The 19,564-nt window shown below is 40.7% G+C and overlaps 1 protein-coding gene across 2 annotated transcripts in view; it reads right to left on the bottom strand.

The window, feature by feature from the left end:
• Positions 1-19,564, bottom strand: part of Ubp1 (upstream binding protein 1) — a 48,817-nt gene that overhangs the window by 11,826 nt on the left and 17,427 nt on the right. The window contains exons 3-9 of one of the 2 annotated variants that reach the window (XM_059268809.1): positions 15,348-15,424; positions 10,729-10,834; positions 10,012-10,118; positions 7,683-7,835; positions 7,483-7,593; positions 6,933-7,040; positions 1,323-1,426 (exon numbers count right to left, since the gene is read on the bottom strand). In XM_059268809.1, coding sequence (XP_059124792.1) covers positions 1,323-1,426; positions 6,933-7,040; positions 7,483-7,593; positions 7,683-7,835; positions 10,012-10,118; positions 10,729-10,834; positions 15,348-15,424 — 766 coding nt within the window. The remainder of the gene's footprint in view (positions 1-1,322; positions 1,427-6,932; positions 7,041-7,482; positions 7,594-7,682; positions 7,836-10,011; positions 10,119-10,728; positions 10,835-15,347; positions 15,425-19,564) is intronic. The other variant, XM_059268810.1, reaches the window with a different exon arrangement.

The raw sequence follows: 19,564 nt of genomic DNA, 5'->3' as shown, positions 1-19,564 counted from the left end.
AAGCCCCTTCCAACAGGAACTTGTCTGGTCATCTAAATATCTCAGCACCTGGGACCATGTTGGGAACACAGTGGGCTCTCAGGAAACATCCTGAAAACTAAGGTATACGATTCAAAGCTCATCTCTCAGATCACAGCAATTTGTTAACATACCCAGACAGGAAACACAAGAGACTTCTTGTGTGCTACACATTGGCTCTCTGGTCTCCCTTGTCCATGATAATTTTTCTACTTGGTTTTATTGTTGTTTTTTTGTTTTAACAGACAGGGTTTCTTGGTACAGCCATAGCTGTCATGGAAGTCACTCTGTAGACCAGGCTGGCCTCGAACTCAGAGATCTGCCTGCCTCTGCCTCTCGAGTACTGGGATTAAAGGTGTGTACCACCACACCTGGTATGAATTTTTCTACTTGTAGACAAAACTGCTGTATGAAAACAGGCTCCTGGCTAGTTTTCCCATCTCTACAGAGAAAAAGGAGAATTTTGTAGTTTTTCTTACCAGACCCTGTTAACAAGACTAGAGCATCTAAAGAGAACTTTCCCCTGCTCTCTCAAGTTTTTATAATTTTCTGCTCCATAAGAAACTTCCTAAAAGCAGGAAGTTCTGAACTACTGTCCTCCAGCAAGGCTGCAGGAGCTGAAGGCTTATAGAAGCCTCAGGCCTATACAGCTCCCACTCTGAGCTCCCTGGACCCTCAACTGCCAGGTAACACATTCAACAAAATCCAGAGGTCCTGATTCAAAAGCCACAAGTCTTAAGAAAACCCAAAGTCCTTTAATATTAAATACTCAACTAAAACTACACTAGCTGAGAGGGTATGAAACAGTGCAAAAAAGAAAAAAAAAATCCTATGTCATGTGGTTAACTTAAAGCCCACTGTGCTTTGTAATCAATGTAATCTTAACATATTCATATCAGAGCCTCACATCAACCACTCACCCTGTGTCCTTAACTGTGTATCCCGTTAGTGATTTCTTAAATCTCTCAAAGACAATTCCCTGGCTCTTAAAATCTTAAAAACTCCTCTCCCTCTCTGTTCAGATAGGGTCTTGTTATACAGCCCTCAAGCTGGCCTCAAATTCAAAATCTTCCTGTTTCCGTCTCTGGAGAAAATGCCCCTCCAACCCTTTCTGCAGTTTCTGTTGCTGTCAAAGTGAGACACAGGACGAGATGCACAGAGACTGTCAGGTGAAGACTCATATGACCTAAGTACAGGCTGTTTCCCACCACCCAACACACAGACACATATAAATGAGGCCGCATGGATGGGGACTTGCAGGAGCAACGGTTAAGTGCAAGCACACGGCCACATAAACCAGATACCTGTCTGGGATACTGCACGTGCTCTGCTGTGAGGAGGTGAATGTGGGCGCTGGGGAAGGGCTGTTATTCACATAGGCTGTGGGAGTGTCAGGCCACGGAGAACACTAAGGATAGAAACAGAAATGAGTTAACAACATGCTTCTTAAATGTGTGGAAGAAGCACTTGTGTAATCTGGTCTCTAACTGACCCAATGCAAACTTATAAAGCACAAGATACCTGGTGCCTATTAGACATGTATCAAATTCATCCTGTGCAGCTAAAGACATTTAGCTTAAAGATAATCTGAGTGATGATAGCAGCAAAATGTAGACACTTTAAATATATTTGCTTTCTAAAAGCGCGCGCGCGTGCGCGCGCGCGCGCGCGCGCACACACACACACACACACACACACACACACACACACACACACACACAACGTCTTCCAGCATCTTCTGTCAGGTACTCCAACAAACATATCTCAAGGTTTAAAAACAGCAGACAAGGGATTCACAAGCAACATCTGACATCACACAGTGACCTGGGTGTGGCTAGGTCTTGTTTATTGCTCGTATGCTTGCCCAGGAAGCAGCCTCATCAGTACCTACTTGTTACTTTGATATAAAAAAGATTTAATGAACAGGCTAGGACGCAAACACACCAAATGTGTGTGTAGGCTGCCAGGTGTGTGTGTTTTCTGAAAGGGATATGGTGAACTGAGTATCTCTCAACCTTAGGCAAAATTTTGACAAGAGACAGAGCAAAGATACAGAAACCCACTATTACAGTTAGCAAAACTAAAGAAGCCAAGGTCCAGAGCATGCTGAGCAGGCTACAAGTAGAAACCTTCCCTCCTGAGCTTCACAGATGTCCACCTAACAGCTGGAATTCTTTCTACAACTGCTCTGTTGAGGATGTCAGTACCTTTATAATCAGCCAGCTCCCATTTGAGAAAAGAAAGGCATGGCATCTAACTTCAGCACTAAGGTTTAAGACTCTCTAGAGCCAAGCAAATGACAGTAAAATAGCCACTTCTAATGACTAAAAGAGTTTTTCTCTTGTTACTCAGGAGGGCCTAAGGTCACCTGGCAGATACTAAATCATCTACAAAATTTCACTGGTATATCTGTAGAAGATTCAAAAGTAATGCCGAATCTTGAATGATAATGACAAATCGAAACAAAATTTCTCATACGTATTTTAAAAAAATCTAAGCTGGGCATGGTGGCACATACCTATAATCTTAGCACCTGGGGATGTTCCAGGCCAGCCTAGTCTCAAAAAAATAAGGAAAAAAAAAATCTAAAAATTATGTCTGCTCTCTTTATTCAAGATGCATTTACAAAGATATTCTATTTTTATATTTATCAGCTGTTCTTCAAAATTTGTATAACTGACTGTCAGGTGGTGGTGGTGCATGCCTTTAATCCCAACTCTCGGGAGGCAGAGGCAGGCTGATCTAAGTTTCAGGCTAGCCTGATCTACAGAGTGAGTTTTAGGACAGCCAAGTCTACAGAAAAATCTGCCTTGAAAAAACCAAAACAAACAAAAAAAATGAATAACTGTTTTAATAAACTGGTCCTAATGAGTTTTTCTTTTTAAAATTACATTATGTATGTATGTATGTATATGTGTGTGTCTATATGCGTGCACACCTGCCATGGCACGTATGTGGAGGTCAGAGGACATTTTGGGGAGTCTGTTTTCTCCTTTCACAACTTGAGTCTTGGAGATCAAACTTAGGTTGCTGGGCTTGGCAGAAAACACACCAATTATTAATTTCCTACCCAAGCATAATCTATAGTTGTAAGAAATTTTAAAAATTAAATTTCAAGCCAGGCACGGTAGCACATGTCTATCATCAAGCTCGGGAGGTGGTGGCAAAGAGATCAGAAGTTTAAGGCCAACATCAGTTACATGAGACCCTAACTCAAAAACAAAAGTAAAAACAACAAACTCCGTCTTCCCCATTCATAAAAATCTATTGTATCCAGGAGTGGTGGCTCATGCCTGCACTACAGAATTCAAGAGACTGAGTAAGGAAGATGGCCATGAGTTCAAGGCCAGCTTGGGCTACAGAGTTAGACTCAAAAATTCAGAAGTTATGTTGTAAAGAGCTGGGGTTACTGGGCTGGAGAGATGGCTCAGTGGTTAAGAGAACTTGTTTTTCCAGGACTTAGATTTGGTTCTCAGCACCCATACAGCTTACAACTGTCTGTAACTCCAGTTCCAGAGGGTCCAACACCCTCTTCTGACCTCCTGGGCACTGCACACATGAGGTGCACAGACATGCATGACATAAAATAAAAATAAATCTTTAAAAAAATTGAGTTTATCATGAAAAGACTCCCATGCATAAGGGTACAGTCACATTAAGGTACCACTTAAAAGGAACAGACTACAAAGGTAAGACCAAGAGAGAAGATGGGAGTAAAACTCAGCACTAAACAAAAGAAATTTGAAATGTCTGTGACACTTGGATTCTGCAGGCTACTTCCTCCATATTAATAACAGTTTTGAGTTTTAACCTTTTTTTTTTGGTTGTTGGTTTTTTGTTTGTTTTTGTGAGACAGGGCTTCTCTGTGTAGCCCTGGCTGTCCTCAAACTCATAGAGATAAGTTTTAAAATTTAAGAATTATAAATACAAATATACATCATGCTGTGAAATGCTTCCTTTGCAACTGTTCAAATTTATAATGAAACTTTTGGATGCCAGTTTGAAAATAATCAAGGGAAAAATCATCTTGTTCAAATTCTTCTTAGCAAAGTGTGAAGATCACTAATGTGAAGCACAGAGCTTGAACTGAGGCCTCTCTAGGCAAAGCCCATCTATGTCTTAGCAGCTACCAGACACAGGCATAGACAGGGAAAGAAAATAAATCCCCAGCATTCCTCACATCTGACCAATTATGGACCCTTCAAAAAAAAAAAAAAAAAAAAAAAAAAAAGAGAAAAGTCATTGCTGACACTGGTCCAAGACCACCACCTTTCAAAGCAGAAATTGGCCTGACTGGTCAGCTCTACTCGTGACCTTACTACAGAATACACTCCACATGAAAACACCTATTGCTTTAAGAGCAGGGCCTTTTTCATCTTACTGAGTATCGCTTTCTCCTCAGTTTACATAACGTGACGTGCCCATGCCTGTGCCATGCTCATACAAATCTAACCAAGGGAGTATGGACTGTCACTCCACTTCATGCAAGAGCTTCATGTTACATCACCCTTCTCCTAATAAAAAATATTACAATACAACCAAACATACACATCTAAATAACTCTTAATAATCAAAGCAAGACCTCCCCAAATTTACCTTGATAATTACTGCCAGTTCTTTGAGAAAACAGAGCTATCCCCAAACTTAAAGTTGGCGTGGCACAGTGGAGACAGCACGTTTACTCACCATACGCTCATCTATTTCACATTTACAAATTTAGATGCCTTTACTATCACAAGAGGAGTTTTTAATCTAGGGTTTGGTTGCTTTGTAGACTGGAGAGCAAACTCAGGATCCTATGTGTGCTGGGCAAGCATTGTACCACTAATGGGTACCCACAGCTCAAGGTGCTGCTAAAAGCAAGCTGTAGTACAGTGCCGATGTTCCTGAAGGCTCGGCCAATGGTCTGGACCTGTGCAGTTCTGGATTCAGTGTACTGCAATGTAGCACTTTCCCACCCAGGTTAAAGAATGAGGATCCACTGTCAGCAGCAAACTGTGGCAGCCCAGGAGTGAGCCAAAGATCAACAGACACACAAAGGGTTTGTTAGGCATCATCCCCTGGGAACTAATTCAGTGTGGGACCCTGTCATCCAGCACCTTTTGATTTTATCAAGACTTCTGGATATACATCCCTTTAACTGAAAGCCCAAAACTGCAAGAAACGTTGTCCCCATCCCCTTTACAGACGTTTGAAGAGATACACGAAGTGCTGCAGCTACGTTCTTGGTTAAAGGATTCATGATCTGGACCCTGCATTTTGAAAACAGGTTTCCAGACTGCGGTCTAACCAACTTGAGAAGCATCATACCCAAACCAAATGCAGCCAGGGTGGCAGGCGACACACTTAAGAAGATGTGAAATCCCAGGCATGAACTGCTGACGTTTTGCATATTTTAGACTTAAGAAGCGTTAAGAATTTACTACTGACTTACTCATTTTTGAATTGGCTCTGGACTAAAACAGATTTACCTATCAATCACACCAGAACCAACTTCTTTAAATTAGCTAAATGGTTTATAAGGCAAGTGACTTAAGCTCCCAAGATCCCCTCAAAAAAATTTACTAAGAACATTTGTAGGTTTTCAGAAGAATTAGGAGTTGATAAAACATAAAACTAGAGAGCACACATTTGGGGAAAAGAGCATTCAGTGGCTCTGTCTCTGATTTAAACCAAAACAGCCCAGTTACAGAAAATGCAAAGAATCAGGAATGGTGGCTCACACCTGCCATCCTAGTACTCAGGAGGCTGAGGCAGGAGGACTGCCATGAGTTCAAAGTCAACCTGAGCAACATGGTGAGTTCTAGGTCATGCTGGGCAAGTGTCTAAAAAAATAAATAAATAAAAGAATAAATGAATGAATAAATTAAAAGAAAATGCAACATGTGCTCCCAGTGCCCTGGGATGCAAGCATGCATAAAGAAGCATTTAAATGTTGCTTTAAAATGGAAATGATGTCTCTGTTATAGTCCTTGTGACATTGACCTTCAAAGTCCACAATTAATCACAGATAATTGTAAAAGTGAAAATCCATTTTTGGGACTCTAATAATACAAACAGTGCAATAATGAACAGAGTACTCAAAACGGTTATTTTAAAAAATTCTTTCACATTTCTACTCATATTTAGTAAGGGTATATGGCTGATTTCAATCTGAACTCAGAACAATCCTCTGTGGACTACTGGGCAGAGTTGTGTTACAAAGACTTGCTCTATTCACCCTGACAGCGCTCGGTCAAACCCTCTCACTAAGTGCTCGTTGCTGAGGGTCCTGGGGTGCGGTGCAGCAAGCTCATCACTGTGCTCTGAAGCGCTACATCACAATGCAGGTGCCAAGAGGAGACACTACACAGTCAAGGATGTTCTTCTACCAGTGCTGCCCAAGAGGCTTTTAAAAGCACAGACAGACACACATTCTTATAGTGCATGCAGGGGAAGGTCACACAGAGTACTGCACATAGTAATGTCAAGCTTGCTGCCATCATTTAACTGTCTACAAAATTTTCTTATTTGGTATACATGTGAAAAAAGCAAAACTTCTTAACTACATAAAAATGATTTAAAATTAGTCAAGTAATTCATGACCTTGAAGGAGTTGTGTGTGTGAAGGGGAAGAAGGGAAGGAGAGGGCAAGGGAACAAGGGAACAAGTTGGAAAACATCTCTCTGAGTGTCGTTCCCTCCAAAACCACCCACTATGGTCAACATTGTTTATGCTTTGTTTTAAAGTGTTAGATTTAGGAAATTTTCCTCAGCGAGGAACAAACAGAAAGCAGAAAGTCTAAACAAAAGCAAATTAAATCAAGACATGGACATAAAAACAATTTCGGCTTTACTTTTCCATGGAAGTTGGTCCTATATCTAACACTGCACAAGGGTTCTTGCACAATGAAAAGAGAAGCAGAAGTCCCTTACACTGCCTCGCTTTGCCAGAGAATCACCGTAGTCTGCTGGCAAAGTCCGCTTGCTGGACTTTTTCTGCTCATGTTCAACTGCATCTTCAATTATAGGCTCAAGCCTCATCTGGACAAACACCAAAGATTGGGGTCAATGTCTTTTCATTATACAAAGAAAGACCTAATACCCTGTTTTCATGTCTTTGCGCTCAATTAAACAAATGTATGACTAACAGGATTCAAAGTTAAAGAAAATGCAAAACCCCAGCAGTGACAAAAATTGGACATTCTAGGCCCCCACTTAAATCTCTTGTCAATTTCAAGGTTTTAAGGTCTATTCTGAGACCTCATTGGGATTTCAGCATCTTCATTCAAGATCCCACCCAAGCAAATAAACTCATAAAACCCTCAAACTTAGGGTAAAACACGTGCCCACAAAATCCTCAGAATATCATGTCAATCCGCCACCCAGCCTTCCCAATCCCTTTGTTGCAACACATGTTCAAGGTCCTGCTAACACGCATTTAAACCTCTGTTTCTCTCCAAAGCCAAATGCCGCACCGCATTACCTCTGTGAGGATGGTGGTGTCATAAGATGGCTGATACTTTTCTTTTTCATGAGCTGTTCTCTTCTCCATCTTTTCTCGGTCAGTTTTTTGTTTCCTATCCGCACCTTTAGGCTTAAAAACAAAGCAGGTGACTTCATTCATCTGGCTGCACACAACTTTACAAATAAAACTGAACATCCCTCCTGGTTTCCATTGCTTACCTTAAAGACTTTGATTTGGCAGCTAGCTGAGTGAAGATGATCTGTGTATTCTCCATTTTCATTCTGCTTAAAGGTGTCAACCTGGATCCTAAAAGGCACTCCTTTTTCACCTCCATGCTTACGTGGAGTGAATTCTGTGCTGATGCAGTGTACCTACAGAACAATTCAAGCCGAACTACATTCAAAAACCTTCCACTGAGGCTCTATTTTATTCCCTCATGGATGTACATTCAAGATCCCTTAAAACAGACAAAAGTCAAATTCTCTCGGAATTTCCTGAATGCTCCTGAATACAGGCCTTCCTTTGAGAACCTCAGTTTCTGGACTCACTGGGCTCCAGCAATTCTCTTGCTCTCGTGCTTCTCCTCTCATGGGGGACAGGTTCCAGTGAGGAAAGGAGCCCAGAGTCATCTACACATTCTCACCTGCCTCCACCCCAACAGCATGCTCTCTCAGACCAGGGTCCTAAGGCCTGCTTCTCCACTGCCTCCACCCCTGCTGTAGACAGCCAAGCTTCTTGCTACTGCTTCTCCAAACACACCAATTTGTGATGCTTTGCCTGGGCGATTTTTAGTCCCTAAAGCCTCATTATTTATGTAAATTGTATTCATCTAAACTCTCCAGATCAACCTTTCCAAGTCCTGGCAGGATCCCAGGGGCAAAATTCATTTCAACTCCCCCCACCCATACCACTTCAGAAAACAGCCTCAGGATACAACATGAAGTTAGCAAGCAGCAAGACCATGGTCATTTCTGAGTGCTACACAGACAAGCCCTCTTCAAATGATATGCAATGTGAAAGCTCACCTCTGCAATGAGGTTGCACAACCTGAGATAAGGCCAGGTCTTACCACTCTTATTTACTACAAAACTGATTATTCTATTGGACAGACATTAATAGCACGTGACAATATTCAACCAATATGAATCATGTCATCATCGTTAACTGAAGGGAATATTTCACAGACAACCCAAATACTGAATGCTAATGATCATTAGAGTTAATGCAAACACAGCTTACTTAAGCTGGTTAACAACTAAATGGCTATTCCCTTCTATATAAAGACTACCTATACACAGTAGTTAAAATTCCACCACTTACAAATTTGGAAACACTACATATTACAACTACTTTTGGGTTTTAAATATATAATCATGTTACTTTCAAAGTTATCTCTTGGACACACAAAAGTGTTTATGGATAAATACAGTGGGGTTTGTTTTAAAATATGCCAACAGTGCCTGGTGTGATGGTGCACAGCTTTGATCCCAGCCTCAGGAGACATAGGCAGGTGGATCTCTGACATGATGGACACATGAAGAATCCACTATCGTTATCTCTTCATTTGTATAGGCTTTAAAGTTTGATTATGAACATGTTTTAAATAATGTTAGAAAAAAATTTTAAGCCTAAAACTTTTTTTCAATAGTTTTTAAATGGCAGTTTCTGTTCAAGAGAAATGTGCATCATGAAAAAAAATAGAAAGTTCTATTATTATGAACACCGATCAAAAATAAAATTTAAGACAGGCGGTGGTGGCACACGCCTTTAATGCCATCCTCTGGGAGGCAGAAACAGAGTTCAAAAACAACCTGGTTCACAGAGTAAGTTCCAGGATAGATAGAGCTACACAGAGAAACCCTGTCTTGAAAAAAAAAAAAAAAAAAAATTAAAAGCCCAAAGGTGTGGTGGCACGCTGTACATGGTGAGCTCCAGGCCATCCAAAGCTATAAAGTGAGATCCTGTTTCCAAAACAAACAAAAAAGATGATAATAATAATAATATTGCCAGGCATGGTGGTGCACCTTTAATTTCAGCACTCAGCAGGTGGATCTCTGTGAGTTGAAAGTCAGCCTGGGTTACATAGTGAGTTCCAGAACAGCTAGGGAGGGCTATGTAGAGAGACCCTGTCTCAAAAAAACAAAACAAAAATAACAAAAAAATTTATTACTATCACCCAATGTCTTTTATGTCTATATAACTAATCTAGTAAATTAAAGCCATTTTAACTGTATTTTTAAAAATAATTTATTTTTATTTTATGTGCATTGGTGATTTGCCTACATGTATATCTGTGTAAGGATGTCAGATCTTGGGAGTTACAGACAGTTGTGAGCTGCCACGTGGTTGCTGGGAATTGAACCCAGATCCTCTGGAAGAGCAGCCAGTGCTCTTAACTGCTGAGCCACCTCTCTAGCCCCTTAACTGTATGTATTTTTTTTTTAAAGACATTACATTATAATTTACAAATAAATACTTTCATGAGACAGGAATTCAATCTTCTAAATGACTTGGACAGTATGCATCTAACAACGTAAAAAGGCAAACCTGAATGAAGGCAGATGTGCGCTTTGCAGGGTCCCACAGAAATTCAACTGCATTTAACTGGCTTGGATTTGTCCTTGTGTCAATTATTCCCACAGACATTGGAATATCTGTATGTTCAAACACAAGTTACAAAAAAAAAAAATGCATCCATTTTAAGTAATTAAAATAAAAGACTTACAATTTGAGCCTGGTGTGGTGACACACTCAAGTAGAGTCCCAGCTATTTGGGAGGCTGAGGTATGGGGGATGGCTTGAGCCTAGGGGTTCAAGCACAGCCTGGGCAGCCTAGTAAAACCCCATCTCAAAACAAACAAAAACAAAACAAACTTAAAACTTACTATATTATGTTCTATGGAAATAATTAATCCATGTTGAACTTCCCTTCAACGTTCTCCGTAGTCAACCTTGTCTTCAATATCAAATCCACCTAACAAGAATCACAGTTTCTCCTACCACGGTTTGTATTTCATTTCATTAAGAATATGATGGACGATGCCAACTGAGGTTTAAAATAGCTTCAAAATCATACAATTCCTGGCGGAAGTTACTTTAGCACCACAAAACTACTTCACTCTTCAAGCATAAGACAATTCTCAAGACACAGATCTACTAACACCTAAGCTGCATCTGCGTGATGAATTTGACATGGTGCCAATATGTTAATGGACACAGTTACACAGCACCTTCATCTCCATGGTCTTTGACAGCCACCTGTACCTAAATCGAGAAGTCTGTCTCCTGGGCGATTCCACTTCCAGCCTTCAAGCTGCTGATGCTCTGTATACTGTAGCCGTCTGTCATGGAACACCACCCTTATGATGCTCTGTGAAACGAGGGAGGACAGTGAGCATTTCAGCCACTCTGGCTAAACGTAGAAGCATTTTCGGTTTTTTACTTATTAAATAGTAATAGATGAGCATACAAAACCAGGTTCTGCTTTAAATGCTCCTTCTGTGAGGTTGAGCACCATATTCACACATAAATGCCAGCACTTGAGAGGCTGAGGCAGGAGGACTGCTTCAAGTTTGAAGCCATCCTGGGTCACATACACAGCTAGTTTCAAAGCCCACATAGTCTATATAGTGAGTGATATCTTAGTTCCAAAATAAGAGAAATTCCACCTGTTTCTATTCTTGGATATCTAATTTTTTTTTTTTTTTTTTTTTTTTTTTTTTTTTTTTTTTTTTTGGTTTTTCGAGACAGGGTTTCTCTGTGTAGCTTTGCGCCTTTCCTGGAACTCGCTTTGGAGACCAGGCTGGCCTCGAACTCACAGAGATCCGCCTGGCTCTGCCTCCCGAGTGCTGGGATTAAAGGCGTGCGCCACCACCGCCCGGCTGGATATCTAATTTATGACACGCTTACTTAGTTACCAAGAATTATAACTAAAAATTATGCACAAATTTAAAAAGTGTAATTTTTTTTTTTCTTCGAGACAGGGTTTCTCTGTGTAACAGCCCTGGAACTCGCTTTGTAGACCAGGCTGCCCTCGAACTCATGGAAATCCGGCTGAGCACTGGGATTAAAGGTGTGCACCACCACTGTCTAATTAAAAGGTTTAATCTATAAAATAATTCAGTGTTGTAATTTTAAAAAAATCAATATACATGACCATGAAATTAGTGAGCAGGAATTAGATTTCTATGAGAAAATACCAGCTGCCCAAAAGAATTATGAAAGATGAAAAATATTAAAAATATAGATAGGTAAGCCCCGACAACAGTCAACTGTATTAATCTTAACATCGGCTGTAATGACTCAGCAATCTCGAGGCTGAGGCAGGAGAGCTTAAGATTGAGGCCAGCTGGGCTACATAGGCGACTGTCTGAAAAACAATAATAATCGCTAAGTTTCTCTAAAAAGACAGGTTGGTGAGGTGGCTTAGAGGATAAAGTGTTTGCAGATAACCTAAATTCAATCCTGGGAACCCACATAAAAGTGAGAAGAAAGAATTGACTGCATAAAATTTTCCTCTAATTTCCACACACACACTGTGGCATATACATGCACATACAACTAAATTAAATAATCAACAAAGACTACAAAAGTGAACATTCTAGCTGGGCCTAGTGATATAGGCCTATAATTCTAACTACTTGGGAGGCTGGAGAATCAGAATATGAGGCTAGCCTAGACTACAGAGTGAGCGCAGGACCATCCTTCACAACTTAATGAGTCCCTGTCTCCAATTTTAAACATATAAAAAAGTAGAGCTGCCAGGCGGTGGTGGCGCACGCCTTTAATCCCAGCACTCAGGAAGCAGAGCCAGGCGGATATCTATGAGTTCGAGGCCAGCCTGGGCTACAGAGTAAGTTCCAGGAAAGGTGCAAAGCTACACAGAGAAACCCTGTCTCGAAAAACCAAAAAAAAAAAAAAAAAAAATTTTTTTTTTGAGGGGGTTGGAGATTTAGCTCAGTGGTAGAGTGCTTGCCTAGCAAGCGCAAGGCCCTGGGTTCAATCCTCAGCTCCAGGAAAAAAAAAAAAAAAAAAAAAAGTAGATCCAGGCCTGATAGCTCACATTCATAAGCCCAGCACTGCAATACCATGGTAAGTCTGTGGCTTGAGTTGGTGGTCATGTTGGGAGTGGCTTGAGGTAGAGCTCCTTACTTCATGGACTGCCAGTGTTGCCTGTTTCTTCACTTGAGTTAGTCTGATAATACTCTTTCTGTGTGTTTTAATTTGGAAGTAAATTCAAAGAAATTCAACAAATTAAATGATTAACCTTTCATACCAAATTACTCTGACAGGCATTTTAACTAGCTCCATGAAATCATTTTAAACACAACTCACCTATGTAACTAGCTATTTCTCAATCAGGGAACTGCCTTAAAAAGCCAATTTTCACTGATAAATGCCAAGTGTTTTAGAACTGACTTTCCCAGTGCTTTGATAGAAATTTAATTTGGCATTTGGTGTTGATTTCAAACTGTGTTACACTTTCCTCAGATCATCAGTAGTCTTGGCTGATGACCTAAGCAAACAAGAATTAATAAACTGTATAACCCAGCACACACACAAGGAACTCAAGGATATGAAGACAAGATATACAGCTCAAGGGTTCTCACAGCTGAGGACTTGCTCTTGTGGAAGACCCAAGTTCCATTTCCAACACCCACATGCAGGCTCACAACCACCTGTAACTCTAGCTACCAGGGATCTTCTGGCTCCTGAGGGCTCTTACACACGCATTCACACACACACACTTTAAAAGTTAAAAAGCCAGGCCTGACAGCACAAGCCAGCAACTCTGCTCTTAGGAACTCTGAGGCAGGAGGATTGCAAGTTCAAGGCCTGCATGATCTACACAGGGAGCTCAAGGCAGCTTATTCAAACTGTTGCAAGATTAGAAGTTCAATGGAGTTGCAAATTGGCTCACTGAAATAGATTACTTGCTTAGCATGTACGGGGCCTTAGGTTCAACTGTCAATACCAAAAAGAAAAACAAAAACCAAACAAAAACTTTTTAACAGCTGGAGACATGGCTCAACAACTAAGAGCACTGGCCACTCTTCCACAGGACCCGGGTTCAATTCCCAGCACCTGCATGGCAACTCACAACCATAACTCCAGTTCCAGGAGATCCAACACCATCATACAAACATGTATGTAGGCAAAACACCAATGTACATAAAAATAAAAAAATTAAAAAGTTTTAAGATGTTTTTTGGGAATTGGAGATATGGCTCCATTGGTAGTGTTTCCTTAGTATACAAGAAGCTGTGGTTCAATCCCCTGCACCTACACACCCAGCACAGTGTTACTCACCTACCATCCTAGCACTCACAAGTGGAGGCAGAAAGACCAGAAATTCAAGGCTGTCCTCAGGCTACATGAGGAATTTGAGACCAGCCTGGGCTACATGAGACCCTGTGCCAACACATATGCACACATACGTGAGCTCCACTTTTGGAGCCAGTGTATAGGGCTCAACCCAAGACATATCAAATACACTGACAATGTTATTTCAGAATCCATAACAACGAACCTTCAACCTTTTTATATTTGCATATTTTTGGTAAAAGCAGCATGCTAGTTATCAAATTTAACTTTCACAGTGACAGAAAAATACAGTCTTATCTCCTCTTTAAAAAATTATTACTGGTGCCGGGTGGTGGTGATGCACACCTTTAATCCCAGCACTCGGGAGGCAGAGGCAGGCAGATCTCTGTGAGGTGGAGGCCAGCCTGGTCTGCAGAGAGAGTTCCAGGACAGCCAGGGCTACACAGTGAAGGCCCTTTTCAAACAAACAAACAAACAAACAAACAACAACAAAACCAATGAAAAAATTATTACTGGGAGTATCAGCAAACATGTATCTGCCCTGTGTGAGATCCCAGTTTGATCCCCAACATTACAACAAACATCAGGGGAGCTGAGCTCCGTGCAGCCTCCTGTTAACAGTGCAGCTTGTCCCTGCCCAATAAGCATATTCCAAAAATGCACTGCCTCTAATGCTGTAGTATCTATAACAAGCCCTGGTATGTAGGCAGACAGAGCTAGAAGGACTCACCCTCCATGATCCATGAATGAGAGTGTGTATATTCCTTGTCTAAAGATCAATCCTCAAGGCTGACCAGACAAGGGCTATGTCTCTTATATATAGGACGCCTGACATCCTCATTTAGATATGTCAGTAGATAAACTGAAATTTCAAGGTATACTGAAGAAAAATTTAAAAAGTGAAATAAAAGGTTCTTAAAAGTTGTAAATTAACGTATTTCAAATGAAAGGTTCGCTGGCCAGACGGCTGAGCTGGTACAAGAGCTTGCAGCACAAGCCCGACAACGCAGGTTCAATGCCCAAATCCCAAATGAAGTTGGAAGGGAAGAAGCAGCAGCTTCCAACAGTCATCCTCTGGCCGCCACACATGGCATGTGCATAGCTGTGCAGGAGTGTGTGCTCTCACATTCTTTCTCTCTCTCATAATAGTGATAATGATAATAACAACAAGTAAAACTGAAAAGGGTTTAGATGTGAAGATGGGTTTTGCTCTGCATAACTAAACTAACTTTTCTACTGTTTCCTGGTTCCCAACAACTGTAACTTCCATGTCACACATGAGTAAGCAAAATACAACTGAAAAAGCCCAAACTTCTAAAGTAGTCATTTTTCTAAAGAGATATTTTAAAATTTTTATACAGAAGCTTGCATCAATGGCTCAGAGTTTAAGGTACAACTTCCAAACCCCTGTGGTGGAAGCAGAGAGCCCTCCAGCCTCAAGTGTGCTGTGGCAGTGGCACACGCACAATATAAATACATATTAAAAAACAAACAAAAAATTTCTTGCACGCCACTTTTATTCAATCACCACAGAATCCACTGAAACAGACTGTCCTTACCTTTACCAATTTTCCACTGATCTCAGGCATATCTCCCATTTTGCGATTATCCAGCATCCGAATTTCATAAGACTGGCCTAATTTAAAGAAATTATATATCAAAAACAATCCATGTAAAGAACATCAATGTATTCTACATAATTTAACTGTCCCTCAGAATATACAACTACATGAAATTAATTTTTCAGTGTGCCAGAGAAGCATATTCAAGTTGTTCTTTCTCTTTTTTTCCCTGAAAAATCACACCATTCTATCCTAAAGACACATAGGAGATTGCCTGTCAATTTACTTTCACTGGCCATTCTCCTCAACTATTTTACTGCATATGTATCCAAGATTTAACTTTCTGCTTTTCTGAAATATTAAATTTATACCATGAAATCTATTTTATTTATGTGTTTATTTATTTATTTTGGTTTTTCTGTGTAGCTTTGGAATCTGTCCTGGAACTCATTTAGTAGACCAGGCTGGCCTCGAACTCAGAGATCCACCTGCCTCAGCCTCCTGAGTGCTGGGATTAAAGGCATGCACCACCACCACCCAGCATAAAATTTATTTTTTAAGCTATAATTCATAGGGTTTTTAATATGTTCAGAGCTGTACAACTATCATTACTACCAATTTTTAGAGTACTTTATTGTCTTAAACAGAAACCCCAACTCAGTAGCTATCACCTCCCATGCTCCTCTGTCCATCCTACTAAACCCCAGACAATTACTAATCCACCTTCTATCTCTAGGGACTTGCCTATTACAGATATTTCATATAAACCAAACATAATATGTGTGGTTTCAGATTATCCATGCCTTCTTTCACTTAATGTATGCTTTTTCCTTTTTCTGTAATGTTTTTCCTTTCTATGGCCAGATAATATTCTACTGCAAGAGCAGACCAAATTTTGTTCATCTACTCATCAAGTGATGTATATTTTGTGTTGTTTTCCAATTTGGGAGTGACAATAAATGGTACTATGAACATAGACAAATGGTTTTTTTGTATGGACCAAGACCAATTTTAATCTTGGAGCCTCTCTGTGTTACTAAATCCAAGTCACATTTGCCCATTGCTTCATTTGTACACACACGTATATACACACACACACACACACACACAATTTCTACACACTGGTCTAGAGCATTTAGAAAATTAGGAACAGCTGGAGAGATAGATGGCTCAGTGTTTAGGAGCACTTACTGTTTTTCAAAAAGATCTGAGTTTGATTCCCTGTACCCATGTCAGGTGCTTACAACCTTTTCTAGCTCCAGGGGCAACAGCATTCATATCCACATTACCTACCCCTACAAAGACAGACAGACAGACAGACACACACACAGTGTGTATATTATACACACACACACACACACACACACACACACAAATTAAAAAAATACTACTCTGGGTTGTTATTAATAAAAATAATGGTGTCATTTGGTATAAACCAAAGACTGTTTCTAGACCAGCTGAACTTGAGAACTATCAACACCCTATCAATTCTGTGGGCCTACAGAAAGATAAGCAGTTCAACCTGTGGGTCATGAACCTCCACAGGGGTCGAATATCAGCTATCCTACATATCAGATATTAATATTACAACTCATAATAGTAGCAATGAAACAATTTTAAGGTTGGGGGTCACCACATGAAGAACTGTATTAAGGGGCTGCAGCATTAGGAAGGTTGAGAACTGCTGCTCTAGGTCACAGAATTATCAACAAAGGGTTATCAAAATATACTCAAATCACTTGAAAACTGGTGAGAAAAAAACAGCTGTGCATAGTGTATTACTGAAATATTCCTTAATTTTTAAAATATTCCTTAAATTTGTCCATCATATTGAAAGATTAATAAAATAATTTATGACAAGAGAAGTTTAAATATTTAAACTAAGATACAGATTGCAACATATTTAACAATGAATCTTGATTTTGAAAACAGTAACAATTTTTTAAAAAGCATAGATGCAGTTTTGAAAAACATATCATTACACATTTAAAATTACACCGAGCCTCATAAAAACTTAGGAAATAAAAGTTAAAGTTTTGTGTTAGTTATCTGATTATTCAAAACGTTGAATAAAAAGTCAACACTGGCAGGTGAAGCAAGCCCGAGAGTTTCAGGCCAGCACGAGCTACGTAGTGAAACACGGTCTTGAAAAAGTCAAGTGGGCAAGGAATGATTTTATACAATTGTCTAAATAGTCTCTCTAGAAAGCAGCCTGTATGCACCCGTCAATAAGTTAAATTCCAGACCATTGGACTCATATTCGAACTAATCAAAGGGGAAAAAAAATACAAGAGAGGGACTATTTTAACTTGTATTCCCCACAAAGGGCTTGCCCAATACTCAAGAAGTGCTCACAAAATCACCAACAAATGCCTGATATTCCCCAAGGTAAATATGAACAAATCACAAGGACATGTGAGTTTAAAAAAAAGAAAGAAAGAAAATGCCAATTGAAGACCAAAGAAGTCTGTGGTGATATTGTGTCCCCCAATATATTGTGCACCTTAATAAACTTACCTGGGGTCAGAGAACAGAACAGCCACAATATTAAACATAGAGGTTAGGCAATGGTAACACACGCCTTTAATCCTAACATTCCAGAGGCAGAAATCCATCTGGATCTCTGTGAGTTCAAAGCCACACTGGAAACCGCCAGGCATGGTGACACATGCCTTTAATCCCAGGAAATGATGGCAGGAGGCAGAAAGGTATATAAGGCGTGAGGACCAGGAACTAGAGCCTGGTTAAGCTTTTAGCAGCAGTTCAGCTGAGATCCATTCGGATGAGGACACAGAGGTTTCCAGTCTGAGGAAACAGGATCAGCTGAGGAAATTGGCAAGGTGAGGTAGCTGTGGCTGGTTCTGTCTCTCTTGATCTTTCAGTGTTCACCCCATACCTGGCTGAGTTTGTTTTTATTAATAAGACCTTTTTAAGATTCGTGCTACAGAAGTCAGTCACCCTCCATGAGAGAAACCCGACCTATCAGAGTGGTGTCAGCCCCTCAGTCTGAGTTGGCAAGGCTAGAGGTTTGTCCTATTTGCTGATAGCAGGAGAGGTTGAAAGCAGAGGTCACTAACTGGAGGCACCATAAGGAAGAGCCTATGGGAGTTTTCTGCTTTTAGATGTAAACTGGGGTGGGGGGGGGGGGGGAGAACTACTCCAGAGTTCTGATGGAGGAAGAGCAGCTGCCACCTCCTAACGTGGTGAAAACAGCAAGGAGCAGACCAGAGAAGACAAGACCCAAAGTGTCAAGTCAGCTACCATGGGGCATCCACGAGGATGAAGTTAGTTTCAAATCTGGAGCGACAGGAAGAGAGGGGGCTGCAGATGTTAACAGAGGGCTTTTCAGGATACAGTGTGAGGTGCAGCTATTTCAACACGACCACTGAAGGAGTAAAGAAGAAAACAGAGGGCTTCACCTCGTGGAGTCACCCAAGGAAAGATGAGAGGGGGACAAAAGCAGTGCTCATTTGGCTCTCCTGGACAAAGGGAAAAACTGTCCCCCTGGGATCACTTCATGATCCTCAGAAACACCAAGTCCTCAAGCTGGAGAGAATAAGGAAGAGAAGGAAGGAGTCCTGGTGCCTCTGCTTTCTTTGGTTGATGTTTCCTGGTCCATCTAAGGAAGGGTCTGAAGCACACAGCTGACAATTCTGTGTCTTCCCACAGACAGATCAAAACATGCTGCTCATGGATAAAAGTTATTTATTCTCCCAGACCAGAAGTGGGCTTTAAAGGGTTCTGTGAACTGGACATGGTGCCATGGGCCTGTAACCTGGCACTTGAGAGGCAGAGGCAAGAGCTCCAGGCCAGCCTGTTTCAAATCCCAAGGGCAGGAATGTAGCTCAGAGATAAAGCACTTGCCCAGTCACACCCCAATGCCACATATTCCACTTCAGGAATGCCCACTGGAAGGTGACCAGGACTTCATAGGCTTTTCTTTCCATTTGTCTTCTTCTCCTCCATAGTTTTTCAACTCCATACATTTCAGTTCCAAATAAAACTCAAAATTCCACTCCTAATAAAGTATTAAGTGTATCAAATCAAACTGTAACATCCCATGAGATGCTGGTTCTGTTCTGAACTTTATTTACCTTCTGAATTTTTAAAAATATTTGTTTAGTTTTTATATGTTTGTCTGTGTGTGTGTGTGTGTGTGTGTGTGTGTGTGTGTGTGTGTGTATGCACCATGGGCATGCAGTGCCTGTAGAGGC

The sequence above is a fragment of the Peromyscus eremicus genome, chromosome 7, assembly GCF_949786415.1.
Source record: "Peromyscus eremicus chromosome 7, PerEre_H2_v1, whole genome shotgun sequence".
Lineage (NCBI taxonomy): Eukaryota > Metazoa > Chordata > Mammalia > Rodentia > Cricetidae > Peromyscus > Peromyscus eremicus.
This window is presented reverse-complemented; position numbering and strand designations above follow the sequence as displayed.